A 27,504-nucleotide genomic window follows, 5' to 3' on the forward strand; every position below is an offset into this window, starting at 1 on the left:
TTGTGTAAATTATCAGTCATAACAGAACATACACAAATCCAAAAACGAGTTGTCACCACAAAATTAGATACGTGGTAACTCGTAAGAGGGCACAAGGTGTGTAAAACAGAACACCGGTTATAAAGATATACCGACTGTCGTTGTCTCACCACTCGAGGTCACATTCATCCAGGTGTATACGTATGTGTATAACGTATCTATGAGTATACAATCCCTTTTAGTTGTTCTACATCTACATAAATGACCATGTGTGTGTGTGTGTTTTCGTTATGCAAGCTAACAGACAGAAGTTGTAAACCTCGATTTAAATCTAAATTACGTCTTCGGGCACAAGTTTTAGTAGCGACGTCTTCTTATCCAGGTCGTCTTTCTAGGGTAATTATCAATCAAAGCGCGTTTCTTTTAGATTGATTGGGCCTATTAGCACACTTTACATGTTATTTAACGTTTCCTACCCATTTGTTTAACGGCAGGCTAATACTGTACAGTTATGGGTTAGGTAGTAATTTACCGTAACAAAAAAAGAAAGCTAATATTCTGCAGCTAACGAAGCGTTAATTCAACAGTTCAAACAGCAGGCAGTCGTAATAGAATTTACAATTGTATAATCTCTCACTAAGATTTAATTGGAACATCCATTGTGTTGCTGTTCTAGAAACCGACATCCTGCTGCTGTGACGTCACAATGTCAGCGGGAAACGTCATCGCCCATTAATCCCCCACTAAATAAAAGTCTTTCACTTTTAAAGCTACCGTTTTTTTTTATCGAAAACTGCTAATGACTAGAGGTATGCTTGTGGCTTAGCAAGTCATAAAACCTATTATTAGCACTTTCAATTTGTAGCTGTACTCAGCGAAGCATGCCAAAGTGCTTCGTGTTAAAAGTTAAGTTGTTAATGGAAGTTGAAATGTTGTTTTTCCCATCTTAGATAAAAGGTGACGCTTACTTGTCATCTTGCTTGATCTGGTTTCTAAAATCACATACTGCTGTCAAAAGCAGCTGCCAAAAAAATCTTAGCACCGGGACCCGAGTGTGTATTGTTTATTCTACCCAAACATGCTTGTGTATTTTATTCACCCATTCATTATACTTGCATGAGATGTTAATATCTGGATGATAACAGTAATTAGAACACAAAGAATGTGTTTTCTTTTACTTGTGGGCGGAAATCTACTCTTAGCGACGTACCAATAAAATATATATTATGATCAATTTATTAGCTAACTTTTGTCCTAGCGTATACTTTTCTGCAACCTTGGTTCTAATGTCCTACTTTTGCCGCTTGAGTTAACAGACAATAGCCGATTTCCGATCCGGTGTTTTGTTTCAAGCTTTAATTTTCAAAGAATTTTAACAATTTTGGAATAACCCAAACTTTTTAGTCACACAGTTGCACGGTTAACTGCTTTTAGTTAACAGCCAAGTGCATACGAAGTTTTCGTGAAAATACCTGCTGAATACGCTTTCCGATTTGCTGTCTCGCATATATTGAACGTTTAGTGTTGTTTTGTATTGTAGGGTAATGTTACAGCGTTTATAAAAGTGCAGAAAGTGTTAATAAAGCAGGAGACGGCGTAGGAAGCGAGGCATTCCTTCACGGGGTGCTACACTTCGCCGCTGCTGCCTTTTTCCCTTCGTTGTCACTCTTCGTCATTCAAAACCAGAACTCTTACAAAGTTCAGACTGTAGTGGCTTTGTTAACTATTGTCGCTAAAAATGAAGTCGATCTACAGGACAGCGTTTCTGCTTGCAAGTATCGCTGTAGCGCATGCAATTACAACAGAGGATTTGTACCCGTTTCAAACTACTGAAGACCGCATTATACAGAGAGGGGACACATTATCGTCGAAAAAAGTTGACTTGATTATTCCTGCCAAGTTTTACGATACGGAATATAGTTCTTTGTGGGTAAGTCGGATTTTGTTTTATGTTGTGCATTTAAATCCTTGTGCGGCAATTCTTTAGTAGTAGATAATAAGGGTTTGCAATATTTTTCACATAGCATTAGATCATAAGACAAAAAATTGTCATTTCAAAAATTACAATCAAACAAATACGTTGAATTTTGTAAAGCTATCTAAACGTTGACACGCATGAAAAGACCGACACCGCCCAAATTTGTGGAGCACCGAAAATGCGTGCCATAATTTTTTGTACATTTTGGATATTGAAATATTGATATGCGTCAGGTGTGTGCGTCAAGGCCAATTATTGACAAATATAATAACTACCAGACACCGTCTTCCCTCGACAGCACGGTTTCCCTCTGGGGTAACTGTCGCGGAAACCGGTAATATTTCGGCACTTTTTCTCTTGCCCGGGCCCAGGGAAATAAGATCATCTCCGCGCGCGCTCCAGAATTTCGCGGTTGAATTTGGGACATAATTACTCGCTGGAATGCCACGAAAGCCGCCTATCAAAACTTCGCGATTGTCGGCTTCTTTCAGACGTCGGGTTTTCATTGTTAATAGAGTTTCCTGTCCAGCAACGATACAAAACAATGGAAGTTAAAGGTCTTGAAAAAACATGTTTTCATTGCAAAGTCCGCTGTCTAAAACTGCTGAACCGGCACAAACGCAGTGATTTTAGTCAATCGCATTTGAACTGAGTTGCAGAATTTCCCTGTAAAGATAAACAACTATTTTGTCGATTTAATCAAAAAATATTTCCTTTAGGTGAACACGGACGGATTTATCTCATTTGAAACTGACTCATCGGACGTCAGCAACGATGACTTCCCATTTAAAGAAGCATTGCTCGCTCCTTACATGGCGAACTTGGACACCACTCATGTTGGAGCTGTGTATTACCAAGAACACATGAGCAGCGACATTTTGTCCCGGGCCACTGCCGACGTCCGCAGAGCATTCCCTGTGGCAGCTGCGACGTTCACTGCCGAATCTGTTTTTGTTGTGACTTGGTACCAAGTTGAAGGACGGTCGCTGGAGGGCGATGTAAGTTGTTGATATATCCATATAAGTACTTTGTATACGGGTATAGGCAACCAATACGTATACGTTAACATTACAAACGATAATCTATGAATAAATGAATAACTTTATTTCTTTTCTTCGAAATTTTCCATATATTCTGATGATGTCGCAAAACGTTTAAGAAACATATGTTTGAAGTGTTAAATGAGACAGAAGACTCATCTTTTTATAGCCTTATAAAAACACCATAACGAATAAAGTCTTTTATTTTAACTAAATCAACGCTACCCCGTAGTTAACACTAATAGGATGATGTGGTTTTAATGACCCGCATATTCACCGAACTAATCCACTAACAACTACCTTTATAATTGCTATTATTGTTCAATAATACCCGCCCTCTCCCAGGTTGCCACATTCACATTTCAAGCAATATTGGTGTCGAACGGCATGGACACATACGCTATATTTCTCTATCCACAAAAGGGTATGGCTGTATTGCGTGAGGGCGCTCGACCAAAATCAACTGTTTTTAAAGCAAGGTATTGACATCACGTATGTTGAAGTACTGTGGGGTAACATGGGATACCGTAAGCACCTATGTTACATATATATATATCTTAATCGTGTTTTTAACAATAAGCAAAAATGTTCTTTATTTCCTACCAAAAAAAGACGATAAAAGATAATGAAAACATGAACCATCTTACCCCAACCTAATATACTATTCGTCTGCATCTACTTACGCACCTATTATTCCACAGAGCTGGATTCAATCAGGGCAACGATGATCGATATTTGGAAATGTATCCAGTGGACAGTCTAATCGAGTAAGTTAACCCATGTCCTAATACAAACTCCTATCACCACAATAAACTAACTGCGCAATCATTTTTGTCAACTCTTTTTTCAAACAAAACTTAGAATTGAATAACGTTTACAAAACCGTTCCCATTAGAGGAATAACGTTTTTTATTGCGTAACAAGACTGTGGAAATACATTGCTCTTTATCAATGTATTTTTAAGTGGCAACTGCTCCAATGCCAACTAAACAAAAGGTTACCCTGACAAAGTCTTGCCGTATGGAAAACGTGACTCTAATTTCTGCCCCTTGAAAAAGTTCTAAAATATAGCATGTTGCATCAACAGCATGAGTTTGCGTTTCTGTAACATGAAAATACCGAAATTAAATATTAGGATCTGGTGCGACAATAACGTAACAGAAAGCCTAGTTCAACCAATTGTATAATAAAAGGAACATATTTCGCCTAATTTGCATCGGTAGTCTCCCCAAAAAGTAAGTTTTTTTTTATTGCTTTTGCAATATCTTTTAACAAAAGTTTTCCACAGTTTCAGAAACACTTGGAACAACGGTGAATGGATTTTCCAAGTCGGGGGTGACGGGGTTCGTAGATCACGTGACGTGGTTCCGCCTGAGTTGGTACGTAACGTTCGTCAAGCAGGCAGCATTATCAACGTACAGGATATTAACCGTAAGTATATAGAACTTCTTCTTATATAGAGAAATTTACTACAAAGTACTGATACAGGATAATATGTGTGTCTGAGTAAGTCAGTCATACGGGTTAATCTTAAGACGAGTTACAAACAATTGTGTTATAAAGATCGTTGCCTCGCCACACCAGGATAAATAGTCATGGTAGGGTGGGGTAAGACGGGACATGTTTTCCTTCTCGTTTCTTGTTCTATTTGGCGGTAAACAAAGAGTAACACTTACAAAAATATATAACCGTATTTTTATGACTCTAAAATAGTGTTGTTAAGTGTTTAATACAAGATTCTGAAATATGGAATAGTATGTGCTAACGGTATCCCATCTTACAGTACTGTCTACAAGTGACATTCAATCATTTTTTTATTTATTTATTGATATGATTTGTAAATACAGTCGGAGGCGAATCGCCAAACTATGAAGACGTTTCCATCTCCAACCCACAAACCCATGATTATTGCGCAAGAGACCCCAACGCATGTACAGCAGAAAACTCGGTTTGCGTGAACCACGATAACGGGTATTGCTGTAAATGTCAAAGTACCACTTACGGAAACGGAAAAGTGTGTTTGGTGAAAGGTATGTTTCAAACTTTAGTATATTGAACAAACTTGTCAGAATTTCCGTATTAAGTTGTTTTATAATACTTTTCGATGTCTTTGTTCTACTTTATACAAAAAATGGTTTCCTCACGACTCTAAAGGAGCGTTGTTACTAGTTAAAAACACGATATGTATATATGGAATATTGTGTGATACCGTATTTATTTATTCCACAGTACACAGTACACTCTTATCATAAAATATTTAATGTTAAAAGCTAAAAAAACCTAATATCTCTGAAGTCGGTAAACGGTAGAGGGACGAAACTTAATGGAAAAAAAAACAAAAGCATTAATCAAATATTTCTTTTATTTATTCATGTGTTTACTATTTAACTCTTCCTATTTTTTATGCATTTCACAGACGAACCAATCCGTGTGAACGGTAACGTTACTGGTACAGTTGATGTGAGGTCTTCTGATGGACGAATCAATCGGGTGTCAGTTTCAAACGTGGATTTCCACTCTTATGTTATAACCAACCAGGGCCGAGCTTATACTGCTATAAGCGACGTTTCCCCGATGCTTGGCAGTGCCTTGCAACCTATTTCAGCCATTGGAGATATCATTGGATGGCTGTTCGCCGTTACGGACGATTCGACAGTAAATGGCTTCCAATACACCGGTAAGTGTGTGTTGTAATGTAGCGGTAAATGTAATTAAACATACCATACGGCGCCTTATGTTTTTCAGTATTTATACGCTGAAATCGTAACCGAACAGTGCGGATTCAATGCCACCATTGTGGGCGTGTATGTCCTTGAGTAAGACGTTTTGCGGTCATTGCTCCAACACAGTGGTCAATTCGGAATTATAGTCATACAGAAAATAGATTTAATCACAAAGTAACATAAGTGGTAATCGGTCAACATAAATATTTTACCGAAATCCCAGCTCGGACGGCGTGCCACGTATAAAATACTCCGTGTTTATAAAAAACTCCGTGTTTGACAACACATGTCGTTACGCCACCACACTGGTCTAAATAAGTTACAGTTATTTATTCCTTCACTGAAACTCATATCACTTATTCCTTCCAGGTGGCAGCCTACAAAGAAGGGTATCACTCACTTTTTCGAATAGTGACTACAGATTTGATATGCGACAGCGTTTCGTTGGTGTTACACAAATGGACGGTGAGAACGTAGTGGTTGCGCACACCAACTTCGTTGGATCTCTTCCGCAAATTGACGCTGATGCCGAACTTACCATGGCCGATTACACTGAAACTTACGTTAAAGAAGCGCCAGGTATTTCAACTACAATGTATAATATTATAAGTGGTATGATCTGCGCCGTGGCACAGTGCGCCCGGCTCTAGACAAAGGTTTCTGGGACCAAGACTCTGCGCTGCTATTACAAGGCCTTTACGAATCTATGTTGTATTACAAATCTTATGTTATTACAAATTTTCAGGACGAATTTCGAGCTCTGCTACAAGGTCTTACAAAGTGAACAATGTCACACACACTTACGATGTATCTCAGACTATTATCTACAGTGAGTGCCAATCTGCACTTTCAAATGTGAGTACGGTCACACGTAATGAGCCTATCTTTGCTCTAACCCAGTGATATTCCTATTGGTTGTCTAAACTGCCAGTCATACACTACAAAAATGATTATCCGAAAAGTTAGACACGTGATAACTTGTAAGCGCAGAAGGTGTATGAAACAGAACACTCGTGTTATAATGAATATTCACGACTAGTCTATCAGGAAAATCTAAACGTATTTGTATTCGAACATTAGGTGCCTGTAAACCTTCAACTTGTAGTGACGGGAAACTTCCTTGGTTACAACGCCAATGAAGAAATTGTTCGATATGCCATGAATAACCGTGTCACATCATCCGGTAAGTACAATTCTACCGTATTTAATTCTCATTGTGTTAAATGTGGCTTGTGTTTTTGGGTAAGACCTTTAACGGCCATTGCTTCAATCCAGTGACCACTAATGTGCCATATTGGCAGCAATACAATAAAATCAACTGCCCAATAAGTGTCACAATTTGTTTAACTTATAAGCGGGCACGAGGTGTATGAAACAGAACATCCCTGTTATAACGGCTGTTGTTGACTTGTTGAACGCGAAGATAAACAAGTACTGTTTCCAGAGTTAAGTACCCGTAGCTTCACGAATAAAAGAGCATTGTAATTTTTCAACTTACATTCAGGAATATGAGATTTAGGTGCTAGCGATATCCATATTACCCCGCAGTACTATACCTTCATTTATTTGTTCTGTAATTTACATCACAGGAACTGGCGGTGGTGGTTCGCAGGCTGTACACCCGTGTGATAACGGGAATCATGATTGTCATCCGAATGCCCAGTGTGAGCCTCGTGGCGGTTTGGAGTTTTCTTGCCGGTGTGCGAGAGGTTTCGCCGGTGACGGTTACGTTTGTGACGATTTCGACGAATGCGTGTCACGCCCGTGTGCTTACGGCGCATTGTGCTCTAACTCAATCGGTTCTTATTCCTGCGAATGTCCTCCTGGACAGGCACTGAATGAAGACGCAACAGAATGTATAAGTAAGTTAATAATATTTAAGTGTGCTACCATAATCAAAGATTAAAAAACTAATAAAAAGACAGGAATAGCAACAAAACGAAAGTTGTTTAAAAGTGGTAAAACATATTTACAGAAAGAAGCATAGTTGCTACACCTAGCATACAAACAAAGATTTATGTTAAGTTAGAATTAAGTTAGACTTCCAATGGGGAGAAATTACATTTCAAATAACACGCTATCATTTTATTCTGGGTGTTTGTGGCCTAAATACCAGGTTCACTGGCGTGCACCGCATCGAGCCTTGTCAATATTTATATTTTACACTTAACTTAATGTGAATAGGTGTAGAAACGACAAGAGATCCATGTGAAACACCAGGTCTATGTCTGGGTGGAAGGTGCATGAGTCTTGGTGATACATACCGATGTATCTGCCCTGATGGTTACTACTTTGGCCAAGATGGTTGCAGAGGTACAAAACACCTTTTAATGAATTTAGTACTTTATTTCATAAATTGAATTTTATAATACTTAATTTTAATTAAATTAATTCTTATATAGTAGGGTGGGAGAAAATGGGACAACTTTTAATTCTATTTTCTCGTCTCATTTGGTAGTAAACAAAGAACATTCAAAGAATTCTCAAATTGTATTCTCACGACTCCCATAGACATTTGTTGATTGTTTAAAAGATGATCAGAATAATTGGTTATCATGTGCTAAAGGTGTCCCATCTTTCCCCACAGCCTACTATATTACTAATTAGTTTCATAATCATGACCCCCTTGATTTATTAAGCAGTGTTTTTAAACAACGTCTCTGTAAAACTTTTTTCTTATTATTTTTTATTTTCAAAAGCTGTTCTCATTCAATTTACATATTCCACCTTTTTTTTATATAAATATGCTTTGTTGTTTTTAAAAAGTTCTTTCAATAGATTTGGACGAATGTCGTGAAAATCGTCACAACTGTGCGGTGAACGCTGAATGTATGAACAATGATGGAAGCTTTGCTTGTATTTGCAACCCAGGGTATAATGGAGATGGTGTTACTTGTCAAGAAAGTAAGATATATTGTACTATTTTTACAAGAACCGTTTTTTGGCAAAGATGAAAATAAGAAGTATTTTAAAATAAAATTAATGTGAATGAAACACGCTTGAGTAGCAGCATTTTTGCCAGAACATCAGTACTAATGATTTTTGTGGTATGATTAGTATGTTTGCTGCTGTCCTTATCATTTGGATGTAACGGTCCGCCTTTTATCTTTTATCCGCTTTTGCTTTCCTCTGTTATAACATTTATTCTTTTACCGATATTTCTCTTTTTTTTCTGCAAGTTTAGTTGCCATAGCAAAAAAATTAAAGAAGTTATGTACCTGTATTTAACAATATTTTGTTCCAGACATAGTCATACCACCAACTACACATCGAACTGCCTGCCAAGCACAATATGATGAGGTGGAAGAATATATCCGAACACATTCAAACTTACAAGATGGACCAGAGCACCCAACATGCATGCCTGATGGTACTTTTGCCCCACGACAGTGTAATGGTTTCACGCAAGTATGCTGGTGTGTTGATCCTGATAGTGGAGAAGCGATTCCAGGGACCATGACGCAACCTGATCAAGGTTATCTTCTTGATTGCACAGGTATGTACAGTCAGCAGATTTTAAATGAAGAAATAAATATAACTTATTGATTCTTTTGTGGTAAGGCAACAATAAGTGTTATATCATGGGTGCCTTTTTTCATACACCTTGTAGCCTACCTACTCATAAGTGGTCCTATAAGTTACTTTATGGGTTGTTTGAATTTTGCATTTTTCTGTATTGCTGACAACTTGGACAACCTTGACCACTGGGTTGAAGCAATGACCATTAAAGGTCATACACATACATACCAACAATGGTAACCTAACAGCAATAAATTTTGAAATCAAAATTCTGAAATTTTATTCTGTTACTTCTGCTACCAAACATAATGGAATATAGACTTTATGATTGTTTGGAGACAAAATATAGAAATAAGAAAATTCTAGTCCTACTTTTCGTTAAAAATTCGCATGTTTGATCAGTTTTTGGTTTTGCAGTTCCAATTGAGCAACCAGAAAGGCCACCAGATGATCTGACTTTGTGCCAAGCTGATAGATGGGAAGCTGAACAGAGCAAATCACGAGTTACAGCTACAGGGGAGACAGTGTTCTCTCCACTTTGCACGGCTGCTGGGGCTTACGAACCACTACAGTTCCACACCGAAGGATATTTCACTTGTGTAGATTTTAATGGAGTTGAGGTTTCTCGTCATGAAAGCCAAGTTGACTGTGAGTTGATAGGTCTTAAAATACTTAAACAGTGTTTAGCCATCAATTTCTCACTGTTTCGTAACCATTTTTTAGTGTTACACAACTATTTTTAAAAGTTGCGCATACATACTTTCAATATGACTCAATGTCTCTTTCAGTGCTGCCAAACTTTGGGTTTGGTATACATCATTATTTATATTACTACCATAATTTAACCAATATAGGATTTAAACATATGAAAACAACACACCACATTTGAAGCACCGATGTGTCAAACCTATAATCAACACTACAGAGCACACAAGCATAATGTTTTGTATGCAGGTTTGACTCAGTGCAAATTGGAAGAGTATTATGCTGAAACTGACAATCTGTTTGCTGGAACTTCCAAGTTTGTCCCACAATGTGATGAAAATGGTGGATTCAGCCCTGTACAGGTAGTTACTGGAACAATGTTTATATATTTGGAAGCGAATATGATTTAAAAAATTTAAATCATAAGGTAAAAAATTGTACTTGGTCTTTTTGTGAGATAAACATAGGTTATCAGTTGAATTAGTTAGATTTCTTTTTACACTAACTTTGGTGTAGAATCAAATGACATTACATCAAGTCACTTAAGCTTTAATTTGGGTTCCCAAAGTTTTAAGAATCACTAACCAATATTAAATTACGGAAACATATAAACAAAAACTACTTTAGACAACATAAACATAAAAGATATAAAAACAAGTGATTTATACATACAGTATATTTCCATTGTATACAAAATTAAACAAAAGCAAGTAAAATAAAATAACGTACAAAATTACACATTAGTTTTATAATATAAACAAACTAATTTATAGTACTCATTGTGTACATTTATTGTGTTCTAATTTGCGATACATTTGTATAGTGCGATTCTGCTTCACGAACATGTTACTGTGTTGGACAAAATGGACAAGAAATTCCAAACACAAAAATAACAACAGATAACCCAGAATCAATTACAGCTGACAGATTAGAATGCGACAGATGTAAGTTTTTATTTCAAAAAAATTTTTTGTAAACCCATTAATTAACATTTTGTTTTATTTTTAGTCAATCCATCACGCGTTACAACAAATGCTGCAGCTCAGCTTATTTACGCTCAAGGTTAGTAGTTTTACATTTATAGCTTGTGTAATATAATAAAATCTATTCAAACTAATGTGGGGGGTTACAGCACAGGTTTTCTGTTTCATACACCCCATGCCTGCTTACAAGCTATCACATATGTAACCTTGTGGATGGTTATGTCACAGCAATCATTGTTATGTGCCTTGCTCAAGCCTTGATAAGCGATATAATTTTCACAATATTTTTTTCAGGCATGGGAGTGAATTCTATTCTGCTGCCTGTGACTGCTGACAGTTCATCCCGGACTCTTCATTCAAGATATGGTAGAACCGCCATTGGGGTAGCAGTGGACTGCGCAAACCAGAACTTTTATTGGACAGACGCAGCTGGTAGAAGCATATTCATGGCACCAATCAGCGATCCAAACTCTAAGCGCAGTTTTGCCCGTACTGGAATCAGAAGTCCTGAAGGTATAATCAACATAAAATCAAATTTCAGCAAAGGCTAGCTATCTTATAAAAGACATTTACTAAATATAGGCTTATAATACGTTTGAATTTAAGTTTTTGCCTCAAGATAAAATAAATACAAAGGTAAAACAATTGATATTGGCCACTTTCAGTCAAGCCAGTAATTAGATAATAAAGAATAAATATTAATCGATTTAGAACTTTTTTTAAACTGAGAAAGTGTGTTAATTTGACTAGTATTCATGAACATTGTAACAAATTTACCAAGGAAGGTTCTTTAATATTAAAAATTAAACAGGAATTGCTGTCGATTTCATTTCTGGCAATGTGTTTTGGACGGATTCTGGATTGGATCGAATTCAAGTTGCCAAAGCTGATGGATCTAACCGGGCTGTTCTGGTTTCATCTGGTTTGGTCAACCCAAGGGGAATTGCTGTTGATCCATTTGGGGGGTAGGTTGGAATTATTTTTAGATTATTGGGTTTTTTTTCTAAAAAAATTTAACCAATGGAACTATGTCCCAATTGCATGTAGCCCCAAATTATCCTGCTCTGTAATTGACGTGATAAATATTATTTCTCTCATTGAATTATTATTTAGGAAAATGTACTGGGCTGATTGGAACCGTGCTGACCCTAAAATCATGGTAGCAAACATGGATGGTACAAATGCTGAAGTATTGATACGTGAAGGATTGAAACTGCCGAATGACATCACTATTGATCAATTCTACAGAAAACTTTGCTTAATCGACGCAGGTAAAGAATTATTTAGCTATTGTTACCAGGTTTAATGAATTTATTGTTAGGTTTTGTTACTTAAGTTTCTCTATTTGGTTTAGTCGAGACAAAAGGTAAAACACCAATTTAATTAGTTTTTTGGAAACTGTTCTTCTGACACAACAAATTGTATGACCTTAACCTTTAGAACAGATAAGGGTACATGTGCATCTCAAAAAGTGTAATAACCCACATTTTATGTAGTTTAATATATTTTAACATATTTTTTAATCTATGACAGGAACTAAGAAAATTGAATGCATGAACTTGGATGGAACCCAACGTTCAGTTATGTATGATATTAGTCGTGAGTCTGGTGGAACACAAGAACCATTTGGACTTGCTGTAGATGGTTCTATGCTCTACTACACAGATAGGAGAGGGTATGTTTTGTTAATTTTATTTACATACTACTGTTTTAAATTCTTTAATTAAAGTATTTTTGTTACTATATAAACTATTGCTGCCAGGCATATTCAAAATCTAAAAATAGTTCATACCGTTCCCAACATAATTTGGTCCTGATTATCGTATTCAAATAACTAAATATTTTTTGTTATGTTACTTTTGTTTTAGTGAAAGAGTTTATGCGATTAACACATTGAATGGAGAAAGATTCAGTGTGGTTGGACCAGTAGGATCCCATGGAAATATGTATGGAATATCTGTTGTGCATTCTCAATGTGCTAGTGGTAAGTAAATGGATGTTGTAAGTTTGCCCTTATCATGGGCTGTTTAACATATTATGTCAGTGTTCAAAAACTTGCTTTGTAACTGAAATATACCATGCTCAAAGCTGAGTGCTGCCTTTATTTTGGGCTTCTGGCAAAACATGTAACAGTAATTCCTCCAACCTAGTGGACCATAATGAGTTGTCCAAATTAGCACCCAGTCAAAAATATTACACACACAATTACTTTCTTATGGTGCACAATAGGCGCCGTCTTATAATAGGCCTACTCTTGTTTCAACAAAATTTCATTTTTTCCAGGATACAACGCATGCAGCATAAACAACGGTGGGTGCGCACATTTGTGTATTCCAATTCCAAACGGCAGAACGTGTAAATGCCCCGCCAACGTGCCCGACTGCGTAGAGCAATGATCTGTTTATGAAGAAATCGGACTTTTTGAAATACCAATTTCAACTGTACAAAATTGAAAGCACTTTCTTATTCCTATTTGCTTGATCAGCAGCCGCTACTTTAGGAATATTTCGCTTTGTAGATACGAATATTAATACGGAAAGTTTGCTAAAACATCCAATGCTTTCTATGTTTCTAACTACTCGTTATTAATCAATGACGTTATTCAAGTTTTCGCTTTGCGTCATTACTCGTTTTGATTCGTAAAAAATAATAATAAAATGTGCTTTAGACGCAACTCATAGCGTTGACAGCGCAATTCTAACAATAAACTGAATAAAATGTGGTAGCTTTAGCAATGAACAAAAATTAAGGCATGACTGGCACAGCTTTGTGGCTAATTGAGGCAATTGTGTCGAAGCTCAATGCTACTAATATTGTGGGCGCGGGTACTTGGTGGCCCTGACTTTGTATTGGCTACCGATAGATACTTTTCATTTGTTTCGGAATCGTTTGGGAGTTAAAAGTCCGCAATAAACAAAATGTGTTTGTGGCGGGAAGTCTTTGACCTGTTAAGTTTTCTGGTTGGTTTGGTAATCTTGTACGCATGTGACATACAGACGCCCACCGCGTCCACTCTATTAACTGCAGTAGTGCGAATCGGCAAACATTCCAACACAAAATTACGACCGCAAATTGGAGCTAATGCGCCCTTTGCGACCACAAGCATAATTTGATTGACGTGCGGCTGTTATTTCCGTTTCTACAGACTGGTTGTGACGTTGTAACAACAAACTAGATTCCGTTTGAGCTGCAGCTTTTATGGTTTTGAGGTGGGTTGTTAACTGTTTTTTAATACTAGAATCACGCAGGTTGTTACGCCATATAGGCAAAAATGCAAAACTGTCTGGTTAAGCAAGATGGTGGAATATGTGATGTTGTGTGGAAAGACGGCCATGAAAGCAGGTGTGCATAAATAATGTGGCGTTCTTGTGTTACATACCTTAACACGTATTTGTCACACTGCGTGGAAAATACAAAGTTAGGTACTAGTGAATGACCTTATAGATAAGGCTCCAAGTTTTTGAACTTGTGGTTACGGGTTATTGGTTTTGGGATTAGTGGTTTGGGGTGTGTGTTAGCAATTAGCAAGATTATTTTCTCACGGAATAGGATGTTTGGTGATTTATTTAAAGAAAAACCAGGTTCTAAAATCTAAACTACTTTGCCATAACTAGAATTATGTTTACAATTGCAGTTACCATTCTACATGGCTGCGATACAACTGCCAATGTAAAAAATGTTTTCGAGAATTTTCTGGAACATATACAATTGATATCCTGTCACTACCAGAAGTTTTGTCTGTAACCAAAGCAGAGGTTCATGATGCAGGTTAGAAGACATATAATAACGAAATATACCAATTGCTTAAGTATGCAAAAAGACTATACAAATGGCACTAAAATATATGTAGAAATTTTGTAATTGGCGAATGGCAATTTCCCTAATTTAACAATTGTCACGATACAGCACATTGCTCGAAACGGCAAAAATTGCATTTTGTTTAAATTGCATTGATCATCCATGCTGCATTAGACATATTGCGTAACACAAAATCTTTTGCTTTTCTTACTTTTAAACTTATGATGGCATAGGAAAAGCTCTCAAAACTTGGTTTCAAGGGGAATCCCCCCACATGACAGAGCACGATGCTGATTGGTTGAGAAGTCAGTGTTACTGTGACCATTGTTTGGATTGTGACATCATCAAACGTGATGTCATCAACTCACAGAACTATGCTGGGAAACTTCCTACAGTTGATTACAACATGATTGATAAAGATGAAGATAGATTTAAATTCAAGTAAGTTCGGTGTTATGTTTTTTCACAGGCATCATGTTTTTAATTTTTAAACAAAATCTAGGCTAGCGCTGTTAAAGTATAGTTAGACCCATATTTGGCGTCAAAAAAGAGATACCTGGTTGATTAATCATTAATTTAGGAGGCAAATACAATTTAAATTGGCTCTTCTTGTTTGTTTAGATACTTAACTTACCAGCAGGAAAAAACTGTTTTTTATTTAAAACTGGGTCACTAAAACGTACCATGTCATTTTTTCAAAAGTTATGGTGACATATCTAATTAATGATATTATGCACCAATAACATTAGGTAATTAATTATACATATTTGTAATCAGCTGAAGATTTTCTGTCCTAATCAAAAAGGATTTATAGATAATGTTTTGCTGACAAATATGAAGCTAGCAAACAATGATAATGTACAAAAAAACTTTCAAATTTAGGTCAAATTGTTAAGTATTTTTATTATGTTAATTGAAGGCCCGAAAAAAATCAACTTTTATTGTGCCTAAACTGAAAGAGATTTTATTGCCTTATTTTTGTTTTGTGCATTTAATGATAAATTTTATTGCAGTGTTTTGAAAGGTGTGGTGGATTCAGGAATTTGCTTGATTCAGAATGTTCCCACCACACCCGGCCAAGTTTTGAAGGTAAAGTAACTTTAACGTGTTTGTGATGCACCGTTGTTTGGGAACATCCAGGGTTAGGGCAAAGGTGCATTTCGCAAAGTCACACATTATTAGCCTAAAGCTAAGCAACGAAGTAGCGATATAAATTAGTTCCATTCCCAAGATAGTTTATTTTAAAAACATTTAAGTATATATATTTTGTAACACAATAAATTGTGTGTAGGCCTTGAAGTAATAGTGTTGCAGTGATTGTTATACAACCCAAATCTTAATATTTAACCTTTAATTACTTTGTAGGTTGCCTCCATGTTTGGTCCCATATACAGCACTCTATACGGGAACGTAAGTATTTTAAGAACTACTAAACTTAATTATCTTTGCATGCCAAAGCAAGAGGGTCGTTGTAACACGGATGATATGTTTCATACACCTCGGGTTTCCTTAGAGTTACCATGTATGTAACTTTGTGGTTAATTATTGTTTGTAATGTATAGCTGACAATTTAGACAACCCATTAGTGACCACTGGGTTGGAGCAATTGTCGTTAAGTGTCTTGCCCACGGACACAACGCCTACAATGATAGCAGCATTGGGCCGCGAACCTGTAAAACCTGTGCTAAAGGCAAGCGTGTTAACCACTGTGGCACAGCGATTGAAATTACTGATTATTACTTCCAGATATTTGATGTGGTAGATAGGAAGGCAGAGAACGCAGCTTACACAAACCTCCTACTACCTTTCCATCAAGACCAACCACAATATGAGAGCATGCCTGGTGTACAACTTCTACACGCACTCAGGTACAGTGCAAGATACATGTTAATGCTGAGGCCTAAACAGTGGGGTTAGTTTAATGTACACTTTAAATTTCTAATTTATAAACTTTTAAAACTCTTTTTTAAAAAATCAAAGTTAAATTAATTTTTATAATGTATCACTTTTACACATATAAAACAAAAAAAACAATTGCATAGTTTTGTGTTTTACTCCTATAAAACATTAAATATGCTGATTCACATAGGTGTATTATAATTCTAAAAAAAATTAGACTATTAATTTTAAGATTACACAACAAACTATTCCCAGGAAATCTCTTTTAGAATCAAAAGTATTAAGACCCACATTATATGACTCTCATTGCCCCACCACTCAAGGATAAATAAGTTACATTCATTGAATCAAATTTTTCATTTACGACTTTTCTCTTATTCCCTTTATATTTCACCAATAAATTATGATGTAATAATGCTCTATTTAGGTTCGATTCTTGCGTAACAGGCGGGGAATCACAAATTCTTGATCTCTTTCGAGCGGCAGAAACTTTTCGCCGCGAAAATCCAAAATATTTTCAAACATTATGTGAAGTACCTTGTAAGTTTGAAACCATGGATAAGAAGAGATCACATCCTGTGTTCCAAGAACACCAGAAACCTCATTTTGTTGTCGATTATTTTGGAAAGGTGATGGTGTGTTTAGTTACAGTGATTAATACTACACTTTTGTACGAAAGAATTTTACTTATTTATCCTCGCATGGCGGGCAAGCATTTTAGAAGGTATGACATGGATGTTGTATTTCATACACATTATGCCTGCTTACAAGACATATTGTGTCTTTGTTGGTTACTCTTCTTTTTGTTTTTCCTGTGTGTGGACCCATTAGTGACCACTGGTTTGGAGAAATTACCGTCAAGTGTCTTGCACAATGTGTCAGTATTCACATTGTAATTATTTAACACTAATTTCATATTATGTCTAGTTGGTTGCTGTTAACTGGCATCCTGGTATTGCTGTTGCTACAAGAGTAAGGTTTGATGATGTACCAAGGTACTATGAAGCATACAGGGCATTTCTGAAGCTACTGGAAAGGAAAGAAGGCATGGTAAGTTTTGGTTTTATATTTGGGACCCAATGGCAGCAACCGATTTTAAATTTGGGACCCAATTTTTATATTTAAAAACCATAAATATCATAGGTTTATGTTGTATGTTATTTTTATTATAGTTTAAAACAATTTGTTTTGTGTTGTTTTTTTTATATTTTTTTATTAAAATATAATCTTTTCTTAATTTTTTCACCAAAAAATTGGGAAGAAACAAAAAAAATAATATACAAATGTTTTAAACTTTGGGCACAATAACCATCTGCAATCATAAGTTTGCGGCTACACCTTTATTATATTGTCAAAAAAAGGTGCGAGAGTTGAAACAAAATTGACTTTTTTAAGTCAGGTTTTTGAATAAACAACAGTTAGCAAATGTTTAGTCAGCAAACATTATTGGAGGATTGAAAGACAGGTGCGAAAACTACAAATAGCTTAGAAAATACAGATTCGGATACTTTGGTGGTATTAAATATTTGTTTTTTTATTTATAATTAGTTATTCAAACAAAGTTTTAACTGTGATGTATGTAATGTTAACTTTAGTTTAAATTTAGTAAACAAGTTTAATTTACCTTAAAATGTTTTAGTTTGAATTTCGTTTGAAAACTGGAGATTTGATTATTTTTAACAACCGTCGAGTTGCTCATGCAAGGTCAGCGTTTAAAAGCAATGGTGGGGTGCGCCACCTACAGGTAGGTGGTTTTATTATTGTTAAACACTAGATGGCACTAACTTTTAAGGGTAAATCAATACTGTTGTGAATTAATATCTGTCTATATTTCCATTTCTTTAAATACAAAAAACTGCATATCTTTAATATTGTTTCTGTTTTTGTCCAACTGGAATATTTTTAGTGAATCAAGCAGTGTCTTGGGCTCATGAAGTAAAATAATTCCTGTAATAAAGTCAATTCTAATGAAGTAACAAACAGTGTTCTATGATTGCTTAAAATTGCAACATTTCTTTAGTCAAATATATTTGAGATTTTTGCAAAATATTTAATCCATAGAACATATTTGTGCTACAAAAATGTAACAAACAAAAATCAAGTCCAACCACTATTAGTAATGGTAAAAATATATTTCGCCTAAATGGCATCTTCAGTCTCTTGTAAAAATAGAAACTGAAACATAATAGTAGGATTGGACCTCTGTAACATATTTTCGTTGCACTTTATCTTGACTGTTGTTTCTTTTACAAGAATCTTCAAATTTTATAAGCATGAGACCTAGTCCAGATTTACAGAATTCATTCCATTTAGATTTGGTTCTTAACACAATTACTTACAGGGGACTTATATTAACTTGGATGATTTGAAAAGCAATTACATGACGCTTGCCATCAAGCTTGGTGAAAATGTTACCCCTCCCAAAGTTGGCAACGGTTCATCCTTTTAAAATATTCAGTTTAAACTTTTTTTAATTGTTCGCCTTTTTAATCGAATCCTAATACGCTAATCCTTGCTTTTATTGTTATGACTTTATTTCATGCTTTAATTATTGTTTCTATTTAACTAGAAGGATAGCCTACCCAATATTATATGCAATAGAGTGATTCTATTTTTGTTTATACTAATTTGGTGGATATATAATACAGTATTTCCTAATTTGTTACCCCAAATGTGTTCAACTGTATTGTTATTTAAGTTAATAAAGTTAGCAGATTTCTTGTTTTTATTAATTTACCATCAAGTGTTTTAAATATGTCACCCTATTAATAAAGCTGCAATCGTATATTTATATGATTTTGTTATTTTCGTTTCGCAGCCCAGTTGTAAGGAAGCATGAATTGTGTTTTAAAATAATTCTATTACTAAACAATACTTTCTTTGTTGAACAATTGTTTTGGGATAATGGGTCAAATCTGCTGGCTTAAATCCTAAGGCCCAGGAATCTCACTGAAACCTCACCTATAAACAATTGCTGACAATTCCCAGGAAATCCCAGGACCTCACCTATAAACAATTACTGGGAATTTGAAAGGCAGTTGTTTAATGGCGCGATTATCGAATGTGAAGCACGATTGTGTGTAAGAATAAGCAAACTAAAATCACTACAATACAAGATTGATAATGTACAAGTCATTTACACTTCCGACGGTGACTTTTTGTGCAGATCATGATTTTCTTCAATTCATCACTTTAGTCTTTGGACCAGGAATGCGCCAAAGTAATTTTCCGTCGGTTGCATACTGTACCTTCGCATCGGTGTGTTCTCATGCACGAAAATAACTTGACCGGGGTGTAATCTTTGTAAGCCACCTAAATAACCAGATTCTGGGACAGGAGTGGTGTTCATTGCCCTGTGTGGAATATAAACCACTATAACATCATATATATACATATGGAGATTTATGGCACAATTCTATTTTTTTGTAAAAGGTCTTTTGTCATGGGTATAGGTGTTTGACCTGACAGCGAGTTCATGAACACACCGTGTGTGTCTGGTGTATAACCCCATTGTAATAACTTAACAGTGGACATGTGCGTGTGGTGTTTAAGAAGAACATGTACACCAAACCTTGTATGTGAGAATGATCTCAATAAAGTCGTTGTTGTTGGTTCAAATAAATCCGGGTGATCGTCCGTCATCCGTATTTCAAACAATACTTGTCCATTCCAAGGTGCAACACGTGTTCTTGTTGCGCGGTATGTTACCTGTTATAGTTATGGGTATAACACAAAAAAAACACTCGAATGTGGGAAATATATTTTTTTTTTCTGCTCAAATGATAAATAAAGTTATTTTTATTCCAATTTTCTTCTGCCCAAACCTTTATGATGTTGTATAACAGACGAAACGTTGTGTGACAGACGCTGTTGTATGACAGACGAAACGATAAAACAAAGTTAACGTTTTATGTTGTAAAATGTACCCCATATCACCCTACTCTACTACATAAACGATTTACGTCATGTCTAGTGACATAATAGAGTTTTCTAAATAAACCTGCGCGTAAATGTAGTAAAGTCCGCTCTCCAGAATTTTGATACTTCGCACAGGAGCGCCAATTGGTGTGGTTGCCATGTGACATTCTGACAAAGGATCGTCTCGTGTCCATTCGAAGATACCTGTGTTGTATAATAATTGTTAATAGACTTTATACATGGGGGCATGTTTTCATCTTTTTTCGTCCCACATGGTGTGGTATACAAGTGTGTGGAGAACTATATAACCGTAGCCTCACGACTCTAAAATTGCGTTGGTATTTGTGCGAAAAACGATCAGGAAATACGGTATTTGCGTGTGGTATCCCATCTTACCACGCAATACATTAGATAATTTTATATTCGTCGTTTTTTGCATTCTTTAAATACCGATCGTAAAAATTGGAATATTAGCAACGACAGTTTTATAACATGTGTTATGTTTTAAACACCTTGCGCCCGCTTACGCTTGTAGGTAGGCTAAGTATTTTTGGATTTATTACCTTATTACTGTCAGTGTAAATATTTGCCAATAAATCCCGACACAATAGTTAGCACACCTCATGTGAGGCTCGATGTTGCTACCATTGCTAATGTTTTGCGTGTGTGTCTTTCGATAAGACACTTATTGATAATTCCTTTGAAGGAAGTTGCCAAAACTGTCAACAATGCTTAAAAAATCTAAAAATGATTCCTCGCAAAGCTATATACGTGACAACTCGTAAGCAGGCAGTAGGTGTATGAAACACAACACCCGTGTTATAACAACTTTCGTGGCGCACTGCGGTATTAAACAAAATACACTCATCCATTTACGCTTACATTCACACGTATACCAAGGAGCTGAAATTACGTCACTTACCGTTGTGTGCGACAATCGTATTTTGTGACGCACTTGTGACAAGGTGACAACCATCTGAAAAGCATTTGTTTAAATGTTTACAACTTCCATTTTAACTTTTAACCCACATTTTTTTCTCGCACATTTTCGGCATCTTTTGTTTCTGCTGATGGTCGCACTTCTTCTGTGACGTAATAATTCTTGCTCAAGTCCCTCAATATCCTACAATTACATTGATTTGGTGAAAAAATGAATGTAACTCATTTATCCTATATTGTGACGGTGCAAGACAGAAGTTGTTATACCACGGGTGTTTTGTTTCTTACACCTCGTGGCCGCTTATACGGGTTAACCTGTATATGTGCCTTTTGTAAGAAACAATTGTTCAGGTTTTTTTATTTGTGCAAGATAATGTAGACATCTTATCAGGTTTTACACTTTAAAAATTAATACAATAATTTTTTTTTCTAATGTTCTAATATAGTTTTAAAAAATGTAAGACCGTCTAAAAAGTAGCTATAGTAATTTGTATGTTTTTGTTTTACAATAGCAGTTTGCTGTTGATAATTTATTTACCAGTGATATATTTAAACTTATTGTTCCTTGCTCCCCAATGTTTAACATGCGTGATCTCGATACGATTCTAAAAATAGAATATCGAGTTCCTGTTTTCAATTACACCCCCGCTGACGTGTTTGCGAAACCAAGACGCACACCGCTGCAAAACTACCTAACCACCCTTCCCTTAACAAGTTTCCCCGAATTTTGTCAAACATTAACTTTGTTACTGGTGTACAAGTAAATATTGCCCATAATAAAACTGGCAACGGATATTAATACTTCTGCCAAACTTGATTAGGAAATAAAATTTGAATATATAAAACTAAACTGGCTTGAATGCAAAGACGTTTTTAAATACTTTAGCTGTTTGTATTTTTTTCACTTTGACATATATATATACTTACATTTTTGTTTGTGACATCGTTCCCCTCTAATAATTGTAGCTTTTGCAGCTTTTCCTCGAGAAGATAAACCTTAAATTTTAGTTCAGTTAAAACTAAATTTAAATGAAATAGAACACCAGTGTAAAACGGCTGTCGTTGCTCCACCACATTAGAGTTTCCTTATATATATAGTAAAAAGCTATATACTGTTTTGTTTAGTCAATTTAACTCGACAACGCGTGTTAAGACAGTTGTTTAACCTAACTTTGGTTTAACCGAGTCACTGTTTTACGCTAGCCAAAACATCGTTAAAATAAAAGCTTTAAAAACTCTTACAAACTTGGTTAATTTTTAAGTTAAAAATCATTCGTATTTCGTTAGTATCACTACGTCATGCTTACCCTGGAGTTGAGATTGACCAAGTATAGCAAAAGAAGGAGAACCGACAGAAATAGCGTGACAAGCACAAAGCACCTCAAAAGGAAAAATTCCCTTGTACATTTATTCACTTCCGCTTTCCCCGCTTTTGGGGATTTCAATTGTGACATCACGGAATTACCCTCGCAATCTAAGATAGACTACTTCGGCTACAATAACTTTGAGAATGAGTTGGAATTGTTCACTTGTTGTCTTTCCAACAAACCAACATGTAAATTAGGGCCCTTCCCAACTATTCGCTATTGACTTATGTTGTGTGCGCAATTTTGCACGCTTCACTGCTTTTCTAAACTTAGTTTTATCTCGGATCACGTGATCGAACCCATTTCCAACAACAGCAACTCTTTTATGACGTTACAAACGTGGTGTGTTTGTTGTATACTGTGTTTCCTACGTCACAATAGTGTATGTTACGTTTTACGACTCGCATTGCCTATTTAGAGTGCACAGTCATTCTTTATTGTTACGTCACAGGCGGAAGACAATCTGCGTTTTACGAACAATTTATTTTATTAAAAGCGAAAATATAAAAGATCATTTGTTTATATGTTATTCAAATACGGTAAAAAAACAACCAATAATAAATATTCACATAATTTTATATTTTATTTATTCTTTCGTGTTCCGGGCACTTGACGCCCGGTCCTGATAATTGTTCGTAGTCAGATTTTTGTTGTGACGTCACAGTCGCCTTACACGCTAAAGAAACAATGATTATAAAAATAATGAATAAAACAATAGAAACGCATAAAACAATCAACGCGTGTATTGACAACCCAATGTTGTTTGATTTCTTTGTTTCGGGAAAATCTCTCTCTTTAAGGTTTTCAGTGCCTACAAGTTCTTCCGCATCAGCAAATACGTCATCAATAATGACGTCACCATAATTTAGGTCCCCACTATTAGTAGCTGATTCTACATTCTTGGTTGTTTCGGTGATTGTATATTGTGTTATGACGTCATCGGATTCTGTTAAAAATTACGAATTAAATTGTTTTAATTTTTTTTAATTGTCTTGGAGAGTGGTATCAGAATAGGGGAAATTCCCGGTATTAATATAACCACGCAATGCAATACAGTAAATCAAGTGTTATCTAGCTATAAAGTAATCAAAAGTCAGCCAATATGTTTATACCATATGGTAATGTAAACGAGCTAACCAAATAAAACCCCTTAACACACTGTAATAACTACAGGATAATTTTGAACGATTGTTTATTTCATTATGCGCAAACTAATTCCATAGAAGTAAAAAAGGCAAGGTTTTGCAATGTATTTGTATGTCCAATTCACGCAACACGCGAAAGATTTTAGCACTAAGCCAATAAAAACTAATGAGGTTTACCAAGTATGTGAAACTTGATGCCGTTATCTGCATGAAACAATTTCCGTAGTTTTGGTGTTTTTACTCCAACCACTCCATATGGTTCTCTACATTGATTGTCATCATTTATGTTTTCGCCCATGCAAGCTGACTCCCGTTCTGGCCACAAAGAGGCGCTACAGGGCGAACATCGTTTACATCGATAATCAACTTCGTCCCAATATTTCCCTGAAAAAGAAAAAAATGACGTGTTAGAAACAATATTTTAATCCAAGTAAATCAGGGTTCTAAAAAGAAACTTCTGCGCCGTGGCACAGTGGTTAGCGCGTCTGCATTCAACTTAAGATACTTGTCGGAAATTTTTCTATTCCTGGTGCCTGGTGGTTCTTACGAGTTTTCTAAACTGTCAGCCGCAAATTAAAACGAGAAACTCGACCGAGTGCATGGGCGTCAACACGTAATTACAAAACTGTAACCTGATAAACATAATTAAACGGTGGTGGATTTTTGCAGCCTAATGAATATTTTACATCACACTTCTCACCTTGGGGACATTCCCCGCATACGGTATCACTCTTGGGGGTGCACTTGTGTTTGACACTCCTACCCCCACATTGGGTGCATGGGTAACAGGGGGAGGTCGCGCTTGATCTCGATGTTGAGTAAGTCACTTCCGGTATACATTTCTCACACTCGGTGTCGCTGAAGGGCGAAATAACCTTGCAGTATTTTTTCACGCCCAAACCTGTTATAAATTATAATGTTACTTTGCTAGCAGGTATAATGTAATATCAACTTTTCGACTTCTCCGGTAAACAGTGACTTTTTTCCAACCTGCAATTGGCAAGACTTTAGGGTAAGGGTTTCCCTCAAATTAAAACAAACCCCGATGAAGTATTGCTGAATGGCAGACGAAAAGTTGGAATAAACCATGGGATTTTGTACCAGAGGAATAAAAAAGTTATATTAGAAGTATTGCTGCGTCAATAAAACCCTACATAGTGTTTAAAATAAATTATAATGTCGTTTAAAATGTTTCTACATCATCACATGACGTCACCTGCTGCACACGTTGCACATGGCTCGCATCTTCGCATTGTCTTGTTGAAGTATTCGTCATAATCAACACATAGTGGTCTGCGGTATCGTCGTCGATGTGGTTTCGATTCTACCCACGTGACAATTACCAGCACCAAACATATGGCGTATAAATTAAGAAATTTAAAAGATCGTCCCATGGCAAATGAGTCAGCTGAAAATTTAAAAAGATTTTGATGACGTCACAGCGTATAAATCAAGTGCCTCGTGACTGTGAGTCACTTGTCACGCTTCAGTGGCGAACAATGACCACATTGACGCAACAATCGTCGAATGAACGCAACTTATTTATCACCGAATTTTTCGCAATGCAAATTCTCAGGAAATTTAGCACCGTGGCGTCATAATAGCCCTGTTCGTAAACTGAAAGCATTGAAGCTTGACGTTGTTTGTATTGTGTCGTCACAAACAACTACTGCGATACAATCGCGGTACTGACGTTTAAATATTCATGGGCGGAAGTTATATGCGACGACGAAAGCGGAACTTATGTCACAACAATTAATTGTTTCATCAAACTTTTGAAATCCCCCACCAAACATGTGACGTGCATGTTATTACGTCACTAATATACCTATATTCCTAATCCTCAAGGTCTGCATATAATGTCTCACTGCGAAATTTTGATTAAAAATTCTCCGTTAAGCCATTTTTTCCGGTTTCCTACTACATAAAACTAGATTTTTAAATTTTTTTTTGCTACCAGCTAATTTTCTCACGTTTAAGTATGACGTCATACGATATCATACTTCTGCTTTTTCCAATATTGTTAACACTTCTACATTTTCTCTAACTGTCCCTTGGTAATAATGAGTCTTATGTGACGTGACAAACCTCTTTATAAGAAGTTCCCCGAAGCTTACAAGAGATGGCGAAATCCCCGAACTCTCATTACTGGGTAACTCCCAGAAAGTTTTTAGAAAACTCCCGAGTTATTTTCCACTTAGGCGACGTTCTATTTAGCAGAAACCGCAGACTGCTAATCGCTATTTATCTGTTAACCAGTGTCAATAAATAGCCTGTTACCTTGTTAGACTATACCTTATAACTATGTGGTCTACTCTTTGTAAAAGCTTCGATATTTGTTACTTACGTCATTGCCGTTTTAATAAACATCTTTTTATTGATGATTCACCAACGACATTGTGACGTCACAAAACAATCGTGGGGTGTGTTCTGAATATTTTGCATTTGCGCTTCTCCTTCGACGCGCCAACTTGTTTGCGTTCGTACAACAATACATTCCACTATATGTATTCTGGGTTGGAATATTTTTGGAGTATTACATCATCTTGTTGTGTCTTGTGATGCGAACGTGGCGAGTTCAAAGCTCACTGCGGTGGGTGACAAATCCATAAATATCAGCTTACTCGTAATAAGAAACACTTTCACGCCCAATAAGCCGACATTGCGCATGAGGTAAGACGGCAGCAATTCAAAAATATCACTGTTACATCACACGTTAAAACAATATCAGCCTGGTCCTTACCAATGGCTAGTGCTAATTGTCAGCAATATAAAAAAATCAATTACCCATAAAGTTAACTGTACCATTAATAATCGTAGCAAGCACAAGGCATAAATGAAATAATAACCCGTATTATAAATTCGTAAATCACTCTGCCATAAAAGAATAAAAAAGTGACATTCAACTGCCTTTATTATAACAATTAATAAGTTATCATTAACGTTGCAATGCTTTATAGGTTGACACGCAAATATTGCATACTTTAGAAAAATCCCCAAATCCAAAAACTCCCCCACTTCAATTGGAAACTACCTGTACTTTATTTACGCGCCAAAAGTCCCTTTACCCAAATGCTTTGGATAAATATTTGACCTATATTTGAATAAATAGCGATTAAGATCTAAGGTACATGAGTTGTAACTTATATAAAGCAGCGGGCATGAGGTGTACAATGTACATAATAGAACAACCATGTTGTAACATCTGTCATTGCTTTATAAGTGGGGATTTTTTATTAATTGCAACATGTTAAATTTGTTCACTCGAAACTATTTTATAATATGTGTATTCAGTCTTAGTGGAAACAATACGCAAAAATGCAACTTAAATATACCTATACGTTTGCCAATTTGAATATAGGTACAGGTATTCAAACTAAAACTCTTAAAATAGTGATTATTTCATGTACATTCTTGAAATGCTTGTTCAGCCACAGTAAACATGCCTTACATGAATATTAATCTCTGCCTCCCATTTCTTCCAACTGGTGTTGTGAAATAGGTCACGTGT

General features: G+C 36.0%; 4 protein-coding genes across 6 annotated transcripts; 2 read left to right on the top strand and 2 right to left on the bottom strand.

Moving 5' to 3' along the window:
* The first annotated feature begins 1,552 nt into the window (after positions 1–1,552).
* On the top strand, positions 1,553–13,649 carry LOC149727743 (nidogen-2-like). The gene is made up of 24 exons (XM_089888109.1): positions 1,553–1,909; positions 2,677–2,955; positions 3,343–3,476; positions 3,699–3,764; positions 4,286–4,428; positions 4,845–5,027; positions 5,414–5,674; positions 6,090–6,299; positions 6,466–6,575; positions 6,801–6,903; positions 7,310–7,582; positions 7,905–8,033; positions 8,499–8,624; positions 8,965–9,216; positions 9,657–9,887; positions 10,194–10,306; positions 10,768–10,888; positions 10,953–11,006; positions 11,222–11,440; positions 11,739–11,892; positions 12,041–12,198; positions 12,461–12,602; positions 12,796–12,911; positions 13,211–13,649. Exons 1-24 carry the CDS (start codon positions 1,718–1,720, stop codon positions 13,321–13,323), a joined length of 3,882 nt encoding a protein of 1,293 aa, XP_089744235.1. The 5' UTR covers positions 1,553–1,717; the 3' UTR covers positions 13,324–13,649.
* A 140-nt stretch (positions 13,650–13,789) lies between these two features.
* On the top strand, positions 13,790–19,413 carry LOC149727744 (uncharacterized). 2 transcript variants are annotated; one of them, XM_089888165.1, is made up of 10 exons: positions 13,790–14,136; positions 14,562–14,695; positions 14,959–15,166; positions 15,739–15,814; positions 16,091–16,135; positions 16,472–16,593; positions 17,052–17,253; positions 17,552–17,674; positions 18,264–18,368; positions 18,966–19,413. In XM_089888165.1, exons 1-10 carry the CDS (start codon positions 14,126–14,128, stop codon positions 19,071–19,073), a joined length of 1,134 nt encoding a protein of 377 aa, XP_089744291.1. In that variant the 5' UTR covers positions 13,790–14,125; the 3' UTR covers positions 19,074–19,413. The 2 variants fall into 2 exon arrangements, with proteins under 2 accessions (XP_089744291.1, XP_089744290.1); XM_089888164.1 differs by having other exon boundaries at positions 14,129–14,269.
* Positions 19,414–19,650: 237 nt separating this feature from the next.
* On the bottom strand, positions 19,651–23,142 carry LOC149727745 (uncharacterized). Of its 2 annotated transcripts, none has more exons than XM_089888185.1 (7): positions 22,789–23,142; positions 22,409–22,477; positions 21,587–21,665; positions 21,465–21,518; positions 20,625–20,746; positions 20,196–20,332; positions 19,651–19,977 (listed from the first exon to the last, which is right to left on the bottom strand). In XM_089888185.1, exons 1-7 carry the CDS (start codon positions 22,933–22,935, stop codon positions 19,812–19,814), a joined length of 774 nt encoding a protein of 257 aa, XP_089744311.1. In that variant the 5' UTR covers positions 22,936–23,142; the 3' UTR covers positions 19,651–19,811. The 2 variants fall into 2 exon arrangements, with proteins under 2 accessions (XP_089744311.1, XP_089744310.1); XM_089888184.1 differs by having other exon boundaries at positions 21,572–21,665; positions 22,789–23,131.
* A 174-nt stretch (positions 23,143–23,316) lies between these two features.
* LOC149727746 (uncharacterized) lies at positions 23,317–26,023 on the bottom strand. Its single transcript, XM_089888180.1, has 4 exons — positions 25,210–26,023; positions 24,694–24,894; positions 24,171–24,377; positions 23,317–23,794 (listed from the first exon to the last, which is right to left on the bottom strand). The coding sequence occupies exons 1-4, from the start codon at positions 25,385–25,387 to the stop codon at positions 23,424–23,426; spliced, it is 957 nt and encodes a 318-aa protein (XP_089744306.1). The 5' UTR covers positions 25,388–26,023; the 3' UTR covers positions 23,317–23,423.
* Positions 26,024–27,504: the final 1,481 nt, after the last annotated feature.

The sequence above is a fragment of the Ciona robusta genome, chromosome 11, assembly GCF_009617815.1.
Source record: "Ciona robusta chromosome 11, ASM961781v2".
Lineage (NCBI taxonomy): Eukaryota > Metazoa > Chordata > Ascidiacea > Phlebobranchia > Cionidae > Ciona > Ciona robusta.

Coding starts and splice junctions, on each gene's coding strand:
- LOC149727743 (XM_089888109.1), top strand. CDS start 1,718: ATGAAGTCGATCTACAGGACAGCGTTTCTGCTTGCAAGTATCGCTGTA. Junction 10,889..10,952: donor CAGATTAGAATGCGACAGAT/GTAAGTTTTTAT, acceptor TTTTATTTTTAG/TCAATCCATCACGCGTTACA. Junction 11,007..11,221: donor TCAGCTTATTTACGCTCAAG/GTTAGTAGTTTT, acceptor TATTTTTTTCAG/GCATGGGAGTGAATTCTATT.
- LOC149727744 (XM_089888164.1), top strand. CDS start 14,199: ATGCAAAACTGTCTGGTTAAGCAAGATGGTGGAATATGTGATGTTGTG. Junction 15,167..15,738: donor GAAGATAGATTTAAATTCAA/GTAAGTTCGGTG, acceptor ATTTTATTGCAG/TGTTTTGAAAGGTGTGGTGG. Junction 17,675..18,263: donor TGGAAAGGAAAGAAGGCATG/GTAAGTTTTGGT, acceptor AAAATGTTTTAG/TTTGAATTTCGTTTGAAAAC.
- LOC149727745 (XM_089888184.1), bottom strand. CDS start 22,935: ATGTCACAATTGAAATCCCCAAAAGCGGGGAAAGCGGAAGTGAATAAA. Junction 22,478..22,788: donor TGGTCAATCTCAACTCCAGG/GTAAGCATGACG, acceptor CTAAAATTTAAG/GTTTATCTTCTCGAGGAAAA. Junction 19,978..20,195: donor AGATCATTCTCACATACAAG/GTTTGGTGTACA, acceptor TATTCCACACAG/GGCAATGAACACCACTCCTG.
- LOC149727746 (XM_089888180.1), bottom strand. CDS start 25,387: ATGGGACGATCTTTTAAATTTCTTAATTTATACGCCATATGTTTGGTG. Junction 24,895..25,209: donor ATGTGCAACGTGTGCAGCAG/GTGACGTCATGT, acceptor AATTTATAACAG/GTTTGGGCGTGAAAAAATAC. Junction 24,378..24,693: donor ATGCGGGGAATGTCCCCAAG/GTGAGAAGTGTG, acceptor TTTCTTTTTCAG/GGAAATATTGGGACGAAGTT.